At 33.6% G+C, this 14,698-nt stretch overlaps 1 protein-coding gene across 3 annotated transcripts in view; it reads left to right on the top strand.

Annotated features, from left to right (window-relative positions):
• The window catches only part of LOC106053378 (uncharacterized), a 136,039-nt gene extending 121,483 nt beyond the window's left edge, over positions 1-14,556 (top strand). For all 3 annotated transcript variants that reach the window (XM_056017955.1, XM_056017956.1, XM_056017959.1), the window contains 5 exons: positions 2,317-2,415; positions 3,197-3,292; positions 4,817-5,015; positions 7,209-7,337; positions 11,149-14,556. In XM_056017955.1, the coding sequence (XP_055873930.1) occupies positions 2,317-2,415; positions 3,197-3,292; positions 4,817-5,015; positions 7,209-7,337; positions 11,149-11,219 (594 nt within the window). In that variant the 3' untranslated portion in view covers positions 11,220-14,556. The remainder of the gene's footprint in view (positions 1-2,316; positions 2,416-3,196; positions 3,293-4,816; positions 5,016-7,208; positions 7,338-11,148) is intronic.
• Positions 14,557-14,698: the final 142 nt, after the last annotated feature.

Consider the following 14,698-nt stretch of genomic DNA (forward strand, 5'->3'; position numbering starts at 1 on the left):
CAGATTAGATAAGTTGCTCATTTCAGATTAGATAATTTAGTCATTTCAGATTAGATAATTTAGTCATTTCAGATTAGATAAGTTGCTCATTTCAGATTAGATAATTTAGTCATTTCAGATTAGATAATTTAGTCATTTCAGATTAGATAAGTTGGTCATTTCAGATTAGATAATTTAGTCATTTCATATTAGATAATTTAGTCATTTCAGATTAGATAAGTTGGTCATTTCAGATTAGATAATTTAGTCATTTCAGATTAGATAATTTAGTCATTTCAGATTAGATAAGTTGGTCATTTCAGATTAGATAATTTAGTCATTTCAGATTAGATAAGTTGGTCATTTCAGATTAGATAATTTAATCATTTCAGATTAGATAAGTTGGTCATTTCAGATTAGATAATTTAGTCATTTCAGATTAGATAAGTTGGTCATTTTAGATTAGATAAGTTGGTCATTTCAGATATTAGGAGTTGGTCATTTCAGATTAGAAGTTAGTCATTTTAGATTAGATAATTTAGTCATTTCAGATTAGACAATTTAGTCATTTCAGATTAGATAATTTAGTCATTTCAGATTAGATAAGTTGGTCATTTCAGATTAGATAATTTAGTCATTTCAGATTAGATAAGTTGGTCATTTTAGATTAGATAAGTTGTTTATTTCAGATTAGGAGTTGGTCATTTCAGATTAAAAGTTGGTCATTTCAGATTAGATAATTTAGTCATTTCAGATTAGACAATTTAGTCATTTCAGATTAGATAAGTTAGTCATTTCAGATTAGATAATTTAGTCATTTCAGATTAGATAAGTTGGTCATTTCAGATTAGAAGTTGGTCATTTCAGATTAGAAGTTGGTCATTTCAGATTAGATAATTTAGTCATTTCAGATTAGATAAGTTAGTCATTTCAGATTAGATAACTTAGTCTTTTCAGATTAGATAAGTTGGTCATTTCAGATTAAAAGTTGGTCATTTCAGATTAGATAATTTAGTCATTTCAGATTACATAAGTTAGTCATTTCAGATTAGATAAGTTGGTCATTTCAGATTAGATAATTTAGTCATTTCAGATTAGATAAGTTGGTCATTTCAGATTAGATAATTTAGTCATTTCAGATTAGATAATTTAGTCATTTCAGATTAGATAAGTTGGTCATTTCAGATTAGATAATTTAGTCATTTCAGATTAGATAAGTTGCTCATTTCAGATTAGATAATTTAGTCATTTCAGATTAGATAATTTAGTCATTTCAGATTAGATAAGTTGCTCATTTCAGATTAGATAATTTAGTCATTTCAGATTAGATAATTTAGTCATTTCAGATTAGATAAGTTGGTCATTTCAGATTAGATAATTTAGTCATTTCAGATTAGATAAGTTGCTCATTTCAGATTAGATAATTTAGTCATTTCATGTTAGATAAGTTAGTCATTTCAGATTAGATAAGTTGGTCATTTCACATTAGATAATTTAGTCATTTCAGATTAGATAATTTGGTCATTTCAGATTAGATAATTTAGTCATTTCAGATTAGATAATTTAGTCATTTCAGATTAGATAATTTAGTCATTTCAGATTAGATAAGTTGGTCATTTCAGATTAGATAAGTTGGTCATTTCAGATTAGAAGTTGGTCATTTCAGATTAGAAGTTGGTCATTTCAGATTAGATGTGTTTGTCATTTCAGATTTAACCTTGGTTAGGCCAATAATAGAATATGCATCCTCTGTTTGGGACCCCTCAACTCAAAAAAACATTAAGAAACTGGAACAGACACAAAATAGAGCAGTGAGATTCATAACAAACGAATATTCACATTTGACTAATAGCACCTTTAGTAAAATCACTCAATTTAGAAGCCTTCTGGATAGAAGACTTAAAAGTAAAGTTGCAATTATACATAAAACACTGAACCATAATTTTCAAATACAAAAACAAAATTTAATAAAAAATACTCAGAAAGGCACAAAAATAAAAAAACACTTCCCGTTCCATATGCTAGACAAATTTGTACAAATACTCCTTCTTCCCTAGTGCTATTAGGGCATGGAATGGGTTGCCTGAGCTAGCCAGGAAAACCAGTGACTTGGCAGAATTTAGGTCATTGGTTAATATACATCACTAAATGCATGACGCGTAGGACGTAAACGTCTGTATTATATAAGATAAGATGATAAGTTGATCATTTCAGATAAGATAAAATGATCCTTTCAGATAAGATAAGTTGATCATTTCAGATAAGATTACTAGACCTATTTGTGTTTCTAGCATACCTAATGATTACTGCCATAAATAATGCAACTATTTTTTCCAGCGGATGCAAACACCTCTTCACGTGGCTGTAGAATGTGGTCACTTGGAAGTAGTCCAGGTGTTGCTTGCAGGTGGTGCTAGCCTGGATACAAGAGAGAAAGTAATTCAACATATTGTATCATAATTGTATCACTACGCATTCTTAATATGTTTTCTATAATCAATGATCTGTAGGGCTTGTATAAAACATGACGTTCAGACTATGTTTTGGAATATTGCCTGTAACTGTAACCATAACTAACCATAACTAACACTGAGTTTCAGAGGCCTATTTTGTCTCCTCAAATTGTTCTCCTCATAAATTATGAGATTTGGTCGAATTTAAAAAAAAAAAAAAACAGGTTTCTTTCACATCTCTTTCTCTCGGTCTAAATATTGAGCACTAACTTCAATAGTAGAATTAGAGCTGAAGTTGACCTCACACGATAAAGCTTTTATGTTATGACTTCAGAGAATCATCTTACATCTGTCCCTTGACTTTTGTCGTAGGGATGCTGTGACGTAGGGGTGCTGTGACGCAAGGGGTGCTGTGACGCAAGGGGTGCTGTGACGTAGGGGTGCTGTGACGCAGGGGTGCTGTGACGCAGGGGTGCTGTGACAGTTCACGTAACCAAATCCTTCCACTTTTCCCGGTCAGAACCTGTTCTTAGCAGAATATCAAGATAGAGGCCGGTCCATTCTTTTACACTGTCCAGCAGTTTTTCTTCGGACGATCCTTTCTTCCTGCTGCCTCCAGAGAATGGGCCCTAAGAAGTCATATAAAAATACAAAATGACATTGTATGGTTATCCCTAACATTTGTCAACATAAAATTGCAATGATATGAAAGAATTTTTTTAAATATGTAAAAACCTATTCTAACACATTATTTCTCCATCCAGTCTGGGAAGAGTGCCCTTCAACTGGCCGCTAGAGGAAATCACGTGGCTGTAGTGGACATGCTGATCAAAGCTGAGAGATATTACGCTTACACCCGAGTGAGAAACGATTTCTTTCCAATATGTTCCTTTATGTATTTGTTTTCTAATCCATTGTTTTCTTAGAACTGTGATGGGAGATAATCCCCAGTCCATAAAATTGTGTGTTGATAGGATTAGAGGCAGATGACATGGTTGAATGTGCTGCTAAAAATAATTCATCCACTTCTATATATTTTTCTTTATTAATAGTAAGGGCAGGGAGACAACTCTAATATTCCTGATACATATTTTATTAAGAATAAATATTGTTAGCTCCCTCCGTAAGAAAAGGTGCTATTCGTCATGTGTTGTCTGTCCTCTTTCAAGTTATAGATTCCAAAAACTACAATGAAAATCTTATTTCCTCAATATTCTTGCGAGCGTCAATATAGTTGTAACAGTTACTTTTAGTCTTCTGTTATCTAATGCTTTTTTTAAATTGTACTATGCAAACTGTTCTACATATGCATTGATTTTTTTTCAAAAAAAGACTTAAATACGTCACAATGTTTACTATTACCAGGTTACAATTCATTTTTAAGAGTATTGAAGAACAATAGAAATAAACAAGTTCTACTTGTCTCCTTCATTTTGTTTCGATACAAAGGTTTTAAGGATTTGTAAATGTAATGCATTTGTTTTGAGATATTACAAACGTGTGTGACGATCATACTTGCCGGGGATTATATTATCAATACTTGACAATTCTATGAAATGAAGAAAGAAACATCTCTCTGTATTTTCTTAAAACTTCTTTAATAATACTTCTTCAACTTTCACATCAAATTAACTTCTCAATTCAATAACAGCTTGACTTGATACTTCGTAAATAAAACTTAAAAGATACATATAACTTCACTTAGTATAACTTCAACTTCAACTAATAAAACTTTAACTAATGGACCCACTAATATCACAAAACTTATAACCATTACTAATCGAGGACTGAGCGAGGACCTCGTCTAACTGACTTTCCCTTAATTAATACCTTTCTTAATCGTATGTTCCAGAATCATGGAAACTTCTTCCCTAATTATTTTAATAACTTTGACCTTCTAGAAGCTGACGTGTGCTATTTTTTCCCTTAACCCCTTTCTTTGATTGGATACCTAAAATTAACTTGTTTTCGCTGGACACTTGCACTGGTTTGAACTCGCTTCTAGAAACTGGTCGAAATAGGTCACAGACTCGACTCGTGACAGGTGATCGAAGGTTGCATAGCTATTTGTGATCTTCAGAAAGCCTCACTTTTAAAAAAAAAAACACCACTAAACATAATGAATGCACATAAATATAAACTTATTTCAAAACAAAATTTAAAATTTAGAGATATTATGTGCCATTGCCGATATACATACCATCAGCCCGTTGAGGTCAACTACGAGTTTGTAAGTAGCATAAACTCCATGTTCACGTTTTCATTAAATTGATCAAGATGTGCTGTAAAACACAGAAACTTTTGTTACTTTTGAAAAAAAAAGTATACTCTGAATAAATTTAACGAACGCTATGACTTAATCATGCTTTAAATGAACTCGTCAGGAGTATCATGACAAAGATGTCGGCTACTTAGATCCTGACACTTACCTCCGAAAAGCTCAACACCCTCATGCCTCTCAGATGAAAGATGTTCTGTGGAAACTTGCCACCAAACAGCTCAAACCAAATGATTGGAAAAAACTGGCCTACCATTGGCACTTCACAGCAGAGCACGTCAAAGCTATTGAACAGGAATATACAGGTACTTCTAATGCTAGAAATAGTGTACATTTTCCCGCTTTTATAGAACAACTTAGTAAATATAAATGTATACAAGTATCTAAATGTTTAAAAGATTCCTATGAAACCCAAGAGGTCTCCTTAATCTAAAAGTGCAGGAACCAAGAATCAGAGGTTAATGAAGCAATAGACTTGAAGACATTTCTTGTGGTTTCTGTTGCCAAAGTCTGCAATATGTCTTTTTTAGCGAAAGGGAAAAGACGCTATTAGTTTTGTGTGAAATGTCTGTCCGTCCGTCCCGTTTAAATCTCGTAAACTAGAAAAGATATTGAAAATCCGACATCACAGTATTTTAGATCTGATGCAACAGCTACTTTTTTTTATGAAAGCAAAAAAATCAAATTTTTAAATTCAGTTATGCAAGCAGTTTTTTAAAGAGAAAAATCTAATTAGTGTGCATTATAATTTAGACCTAATTTAAAACGAATAGTAATCTTGTAAACAACATTTTCCTAAACTTTTTTATACAGCAGTCACACTAGAATAAGATATTGAGCCTTTTCAAAACATTACATCAATGACAAGACTTCAGTTAGCCCATGAGAGGCGCGGTAGTTGAGCGGTAAAGCGCTTGGCTTCCGAATCGGGGGTCCCGGGTTCGAATTCTGGTGGAGACTGGAATTTTCAACTTCGGAATCTTTAGGCGCCCCTGAGTCCACCTAGCTCCAATGGGTACCTGACATTAGTTGGGGAAAAGAAAAGGCGGTTGGTCGTTGTGCTGGCTACATGACACCCTCGTTAACCGTAGGCCACAAAAACAGATGAACTTTACATCATCTGCCCTATAGACCACAAGGTCTGAAAGGGGAACTAGTTAGGCCAGGTTCACATCTAACGTTGCATTCACTTGCACCTATCCTTTGATCTGCTGGACCGTTGGGGCACTACACAAGATCTGTCAACCTTCTTTCTCCATTCTATCTCTCATTTGTCTTTTATATAATTTCATTCGGATGTTCTTTCTGAAAATATTGAAGCCTTGCATAGGTGGACCACTTCGGGGGCCGATTTTGAGTTTGTGTTTCCACACAAACTGTCTTTATAACCTTGTTTGTTTGTTTTTTATATTACAAACATTTAAATGCTGGAGGTTGTTGTTTTTGTTTCTCCATTCTTGGGACTCAGTTAAATTGAAAATTTAAATTCAAGGGAGTTAAGTAAAGATAAAAATAGTAAAGAATCGCGAATAATTCATAATCAAGTTATATCTACAGATGGGACTTGAGTCTGGTCTGAGTGTGATACTTGAACACTGTTTTTACAAAGCTTATATCAACTCTGTCTTATACGTTTGTTCACGTTATTTCTCCAATTCACCCAGATATCTCTTTTTTTCTCCCCCCCCCTCCCCTCCCTCCCCCATTTTCTCAACTGGTCCAGATAAGTGATAGGATCATAGCGTAATGAGAAAGCTAAAAGCATGAAACAAAAACAATTGATAAAAATATTTCTAATCGTACAAATTTATTGTTGAATGTATAGATATATTACAAAAAATAATGGCATGACTGATCCAAACTAATTCAAACAATTACACTTTGTATAAGCTTTGTTTGTTTGTTGTTTTTTTTTAAGTATTTATATGTTTTTCTAGTTAATCATGAGAATCTCCAGAACATTGCCTCGGACTGTTATGTAGGTATTTTGTCTTGCCATTAAGGACATTCATTGGCTCTATTACATTAAAGAGTAAATTAAACATGCACAATCTGGACAACTCACCGATTTCTTTTTGGAAGTTAATGTTGAAGCTTTCAATACGTGTATGAAAGACAAATGTATAAACATGCACCATTGTGGCGACAGTCTGAAGTGTTGTCTTTTTGTATAAATAGAGATTTTCTGTTTCGTGGCCATCTATAACAATGTAGTTTGTATATATACTATAAAACACGTTCTACATCGGAGATCATCTCTAACAATGGAGTTAAAACCTACTTTTACATTCGGAGGTAATAAAGAAGTTGATATATAACTAGTCACACATCGTGTTCTATGTTGGTGCGAAAAAAATAAACACAGACATAAACATTATTTAATGATATGACATTAATGTAGATTTCAGTTACACCAGAGTTGTCAACATTCCTGACATTCAAGAGATAAAAAATTAAAACTCGGCTAACCAAACCATGTCTGTTTGTTTGTTTCCTAGGTGCTACAAGCTACAAGGATCACGGATTTAGATTGTTAAATATTTGGCTGCATGGGGTTCGGAAAGACGAGAATGTCCTGAAACTTTTATATGAAGCTTTAGTCGCCATTGATAGAAAACAATTGGCAGGTAAGTAGTGGTGGGCAAAAGTGAACTAAAATGTTCGAAACTTTTATATGAAGCTTTAGTCGCCATTGATAGAAAACAATTGGCAGGTAAGTAGTGGTGGGCAAAAGTGAACTAAAATGTTCGAAACTTTTATATGAAGCTTTAGTCACCATTGATAGAAAACAATTGGCAGGTAAGAAGTGGTGGGCAAAAGTGAACTAAAATGTTCGAAACTTTTATATGAAGCTTTAGTCGCCATTGATAGAAAACAATTGGCAGGTAAGTAGTGGTGGGCAAAAGTGAACTAAAAAGTTCGAAACTTTTATATGAAGCTTTAGTGGCCATTGATAGAAAACAATTGGCAGGTAAGTAGTGGTGGGCAAAAGTGAACTAAAAAGTTCGAAACTTTTATATGAAGCTTTAGTCGCCATAGATAGAAAACAATTGGCAGGTAAGTAGTGATGGGCAAAAGTGAACTAAAAAGTTCGAAACTTTTATATGAAGCTTTAGTCGCCATAGATAGAAAACAATTGGCAGGTAAGTAGTGATGGGCAAAAGTGAACTAAAAAGTTCGAAACTTTTATATGAAGCTTTAGTCGCCATAGATAGAAAACAATTGGCAGGTAAGTAGTGATGGGCAAAAGTGAACTAAAAAGTTCGAAACTTTTATATGAAGCTTTAGTCGCCATTGATAGAAAACAATTGGCAGGTAAGTAGTGATGGGCAAAAGTGAACTAAAAAGTTCGAAACTTTTATATGAAGCTTTAGTTGCCATTGATAGAAAACAATTGGCAGGTAAGTAGTGATGGGCAAAAGTGAACTAAAAAGTTCGAAACTTTTATATGAAGCTTTAGTCGCCATTGATAGAAAACAATTGGCAGGTAAGTAGTGGTGGGCAAAAGTGAACTAAAAAGTTCGAAACTTTTATATGAAGCTTTAGTTGCCATAGATAGAAAACAATTGGCAGGTAAGTAGTGATGGGCAAAAGTGAACTAAAAAGTTCGAAACTTTTATATGAAGCTTTAGTCGCCATAGATAGAAAAACATGGGCAGGTAAATAGTGATGGGCAAAAGTGAACTAAAATGTTCGAAACTTTTATATGAAGCTTTAGTCGCCATAGATAGAAAACAATTGGCAGGTAAGTAGTGATGGACAAAAGTGAACTAAAATGTTCGAAACTTTTATATGAAGCTTTAGTCGCCATTGATAGAAAACAATTGGCAGGTAAGTAGTGGTGGGCAAAAGTGAACTAAAAAGTTCGAAACTTTTAGTTGAACTAAAAAAAAAATAATTAAGGCCAAAGTTTAACTAGAAAAAAATATTTTAGAAAAAATCGTACTTTAATTAATTTGTTTCTAGTAACAAACTATAAAGTTTAATTAAAATTTGTAAAACTTTTCAACGTGTGATAGCGGTTAAAACGCACATATACCTGTTTTCTGGTCATGTGATATCAACAACTTTGATTATCAAACAAATGATTCAGCTAACAACTATTTTGTCAGTCTGCATTTGAAGATGTTAAAGTAAGATGTTGATAGAAGTTATGTTAGTCAATATCTGTACTTGAAAGCAGCAGTATTATACAATGTTGTTAAACATGTTTTGCAATATTATGAATGGGGTTGTTCCGAATTATTTCTGAGTTACGTGGTGGTGTTTCATTTCTGTTTTTATATTTAGTGGGAATCTGATAAGCTTGTTAGGTCAATATTTAGTGGTTTTAATCAATTCATGTGCGGCAAACAATAATTTATTAACTGCAGGAACATCAAGTACAATCTTTTTTATATCTTAAACTTAAATGAAGCTGAAGCGTATAATAGATTCTAGTCTTTTATAGAGATCTATGTCTAAATCTACAGTAGGCCTAAATATGATCTAAAAGTGTTGGGATAACTAACTCTTGTAAAAAAAAAACATCTTAATCCACACCCTCCCTGCTCATAAAGTAAATAGTCTGTGTCCGACTGATTTTAACAACATGGTCAGCTAGACGTCCACATGCAGGCCTATGCACGTGTAGTCGATGACACTACAAGACCACCATGTGTTTTTGTTTTTTGGGGCATTATGCAATTGTTTGCTTTATGTTGAGTGGTCAGACAAGAAAATAACTTACTGGCACGGTTACACTAAAATAGTTACACACACTCCCTGCCCAAAAAGTTAATTGACTGTACATGTGTCCGACCGATTCTAAAAAACCTGGTCAGATAGACATATACAAGTAGGCCTAGTGCGTTTAACGGTTATGCAGTAGTATTAATTGTATGGTAAGTTGTCAAACAAGAAAATAACACATTGGCATGGTTAGTCAATCATGTATTTACACTAAAATAGTTACACAGGTCAAATGTTTCATAAAACTCCAACAATTTCGTTTCTATATATTCTCTGGTTACTACATCTGAATCTATTTTATTTAATGAGATTTTCAACTTTACCGGTATAAGTAAAATTTTCAGTCATATAGTAAGTTACTATACTTTTAAACAATTCAAGTATCCTTCTACTCTAAAGGTTTTAATTCAAAGCTAAAATACAAGCACACATAGTTATTTATACATCTTTTTTTTTATGCAATAATGTTTATGTAAGAAACATCTTTCTTATTACTGATTTTATGATGGATATTTCTACAATTTTAAAAGAATTAGATCAAACTGTACTCAGGCATAAAGTCAGATAAGTAGCTAGGTCTAGATCACCCCCTCCCCCCAAAACAAAGTTATGAAAAGTTTGTATAGTTTAATTAATTTTCTCTAGTTTAGTTTAACTAAATTTTGAAATTTATGATAAACTTTTAGTTTAGCTACTTTATTTTAGTTGAAACTTAGTTTTAGTTTAACTTTTCAAATTAAGTTTAGTTCCCATCACTACAGGTATTTAACATTAGTTACAACAAAGTAGAGCAGTGGTACCCAAACTCGGCCCTCGAGCATTATCCGGCATCTCCAAACCCTTCCCACATAGCGTAATAAAGTCGCATAGGATCGGCAACATTGGTCGTGACGATTTTTTGAGGCTCGTGTCTCTAAAGTTTTTATATCCAGGCCCCCAGACATAATAAGGGCACCGGTGATGTGAAAGATATATCTGACACCAGGATGTAGAGGTTGTGTCTGACAACACTGATGTAGAGGTTGTGTCTGTCACCACTGATGTAGAGTTGTGTCTGTCACCACTGATGTAGAGGTTGTGTCTGACACCACTGATGTAGAGGTTGTGTCTGACACCACTGATGTAGAGTTGTGTCTGACACCAATGATGTAGAGGTTGTGTCTGTCACCACTGATGTAGAGGTTGTGTCTGACACCACTGATGTAGAGTTGTGTCTGACACCACTGATGTAGAGTTGTGTCTGTCACCACTGATGTAGAGGTTGTGTCTGACACCACTGATGTAGAGGTTGTGTCTGACACCACTGATGTAGAGTTGTGTCTGACACCACTGATGTAGAGGTTGTGTCTGTCACCACTGATGTAGAGGTTGTGTCTGACACCACTGATGTAGAGGTTGTGTCTGTCACCACTGATGTAGAGTTGTGTCTGTCACCACTGATGTAGAGGTTGTGTCTGACAACACTGATGTAGAGGTTGTGTCTGTCACCACTGATGTAGAGTTGTGTCTGTCACCACTGATGTAGAGGTTGTGTCTGACACCACTGATGTAGAGGTTGTGTCTGACACCACTGATGTAGAGGTTGTGTTTGCCATCAGTGATATAGAGGATATGTCTGACATTCATTTAAAACTTAATGTGTAACATATTTATGTCTTTTTGTACTTTTTTTTTTATTGTATGCCTTTTTGTCTTTTGTCTGTCCAGAAAACATTAGGAAAAAAGTGAATTTGCTTGCTGAGAAACCTTGTTCCCCGACACTTTGCTCCGTGTCCTAGCAGGAAGAGATGGACTACGCACCAGTGTAATTAGCTAGCTAGTTCTATTCTATGCAATTCCCAAGTCCCTAAAGAAGGACTTTATCGACGGCTTTGGACAATCGCATTATTGATCAAATCAAACTGGGTTGATTCTAGCATGTTTTGTACTTAGGTCTAGGTTAATGAATATGGCTGTGTTTTGTACTTAGGTCTAGGTTAATGAATATGGCTGACTTTATTTGTAATTAGAATTATTTAATTTTTACTGTCTTTTTATATAGTTAAGTGATGTTGTAGAGTTATACTCATAACCTGTATGCAAGGGTAAATAATCTGTTAACATGTAACTTGCCAAAAAGCTTTAAGCTAATTGACAATTATTGATTTTAAAATAATGCATTGTTTTACATTTATTATTTTATTTATTGCTAAAGTAAGTAGGATATGCAAATTTTTAAAAATATTTGAATCTTTTCTTTTCTAATATTGATCAATGATTTTCAGAATACATTTACATTTACCAAGCTTATATCGACTCACTCTGTCTGTCTGTCTGTCTGGTAAAACGTTCGTTCACTTTATCCACCACACACTGAATTTTAAAAAATGGAGGCGCTGTGGCTGAGTGGTAAAGCACTTGGCTTCCAAACCGAGGGTTCAGGGTTCGAATCCTAGTGAAGACTGGGATTTTGAATTTCTGGATGTTAGGATGCCTCTGAGTTTACCAAGCTCTAATGGGTACCTGACATTAGTTTGAGGAAAGTAAAGGCGGTTGGTCGTTGTGCTGGCCACATGACACCCTCATTAACCGTTGGCCAAAGAAACAGATGATCTTTACATCATCTGCTCCATAGATCGCAAAGTCTGAAAGGTCTACTTTACTTTTACAATAAAAAAAAAATACAATTGATAATTTATTTATTTTTCGGTATCGAACAAGGGAAAGAAATTGTACTTGACAGAGTGATAAGTTGAATTAGTCCCCTTTATACTTAGTGTACAGAATTAGTTCGTCACTTAAACGTTTGAAATTGACAATAGATGACAATAAAACTTCTATTTTCATAAACTCTTTTTGGCACAGTGGTTAGTGTATTGGCTTGAGGAGGCTTGAGTCGTAGAACGTTTTTTTTTATAGAATACATTTTAAAAAAGCGATTACGGTAGCCTTCTCACAGATAACCCCTACTTTCTTCTCCCACACCCTCGGTCCAGACAAGTGATAGGATCATAGCGCATTTAGAAAGCTAAAAGCATGAAATAACGCTAAACAAAAACAATTGTTAAAAAGTATTTTTGTTTATTTTTTCTTGTTTATTGTTATAAATGTACAATATTATCACCCCTAAAATGTTATCCCCTTTTGTGAAGTATTTACAGAGCTTTGAACATTTTCCTCTTTGTTTATGTCAGGGTTGTTGTTTTCTTTTCACATAAAATCAGGTAAATAGATTACAACAGAAAATTATTAGAAAGTATTTTCTGTTAACAGTTTAAAAACAAACTTTGCCAATGTTGTCTGATGTTTTCCTTTCACACACACAAATTGTTTGTAGTTGTTTAAAATAAATTGACCTACACTGATTTTTCTATTTCAACCGGTGCTTTAAATTTGAAATAGTGTTTTTTGATTTCCTGTGATAATTATTTTTGAAAAATGTCTTTTAGAAACTATTTTTGTTTTGATTTGACAAACTTAGGTCATTTTTAACCTCTATTACGACTTTTTAAAAATCTATTCCTTCAGTTTGGATTGAAAAGATTTTTTCCTTAGATGATTTCTAGCTTTTTTAAAACTATAATTAAATAGGAAATAGAATGGGGATGGGGAGTTTGTTTCAAAGTAATGTCTGTAAGTTATACGGTAACTATTACAGAAAGCTGTGACAGTCCGGGCATGGTAAAAATTCTGCTAGTAGTTTTATAGCTAATACATGTGTAAAGTGTGTTTCTCTCATAGTTAATGTAGGGTACACTGTGTAATGTTACTTTTTATATGATAAATAATTTGTTTTGTTACTTCAACCTAACAAAAAAAATTCCTGTTTTTTTCTGTTCTCATTGTTACATTAGTTCACATTTAGCTTATCAGTAAGTAAAGTTGCTAATAGATGCCAATAGTATAGCCAGATAGATCGAATCGATCAATGAGTCCTAGTCTAGATGTTCACTATAAGTTGTAATCATTTCTTAGGGAAACACACTCTAATTATAGCACTCCCCCAACGACTCAGTAGATCTAGTGATTCCTCTTCGTGTGATTACCTTAATATTTAGTTTCTTCATAGCCATCATATGTATCTAATGTTATAGAGAACCGATATTTGTACAATGACAACGTATTGAGTGCTTTGCTATGAGAATGTTTTCACACAGATTGTCTGATCTCATATTAAACAAAATAATGAAGTTAAGTTCATGTCACCATTAATTATAAAATATACTTAGTAATATTAAGGAACAATGATTTCTCATATAAAAGCAGACTGGGATGTCTGAAACTTGTGCTCATTGAGATAACTATACTGTTCATTTAAACCCTAATCCCAACCGGTCCTGACCATACAATTATTCTGAGATTTATGAGTTAGTCTACGCGGTCTCTTGCCCCGAGTCTGACCCACCCGCCAGACAGAACAGTGTACACTATTCTCATTCAGGCCGGTAAGAGGGAGCTCTTGTTCACTTTTGCTGGCCTCGAGTTTCAAGAGCCGAAGGCTCAACTCTACCTGACAGTTTCAGAAGAAGAAATGTAAGAGTTTGTTTTGCTGGGTTGCATCGTATTGAGATCTATATAACCCTATTGGATGAAAAGTATGCTTAATGCAAATCTAAGTTATTGTTTTTTGAATAATTTCATTCTCGGTGAGCAAAATATAAATACTACGAATATTGGAAATAATTATAAATGAGACGAAGAGTTGCCAACTACAGAAAGACATTTTTTTTTATGAGGCGACTGAACTATTAATGTAAATTTCAACACAAGACAGAGTCAAATTCATTCAACAAACTTTCAGAGTTGGCAATACTTTGTGGTGATGTCTCATAGCTTTGCATTTATTACTTTATTTCTTATGATACAAAATAAAATGTGTATAACATCCATAAGTATGCCAGTCACATGTCAGTGTCTGTGTACATAGGATTTGTTATTGTCATTATGTTATGACTTGAAAACTCAACTCTTATTTTTGACGCTCTTGTCAATGTGTGATATATAATGACATTTTACTGACATTTGTGATAAAGGCTGACATTTTTACTGACTTTTTCAACATGTGATAAAAACCGACATTTTATTGACATTTTCAGCATGACATTTTATTATTATTGCATTTCTTCTTTTGTTTAATCTAATAAATGCATTGAATCAAATGAAATTATCTTGATTTTCTTTCTTTCATGTCCCGCATTACTATATATTGATAGAAAGTCGCTAACATGACAAATGGTAAAACACTTTGAGAGATTGAAACTGAAAAACAAAGTTGAAT

The sequence above is a fragment of the Biomphalaria glabrata genome, chromosome 1 (assembly GCF_947242115.1).
Source record: "Biomphalaria glabrata chromosome 1, xgBioGlab47.1, whole genome shotgun sequence".
NCBI classification, from domain to species: Eukaryota; Metazoa; Mollusca; class Gastropoda; family Planorbidae; genus Biomphalaria; species Biomphalaria glabrata.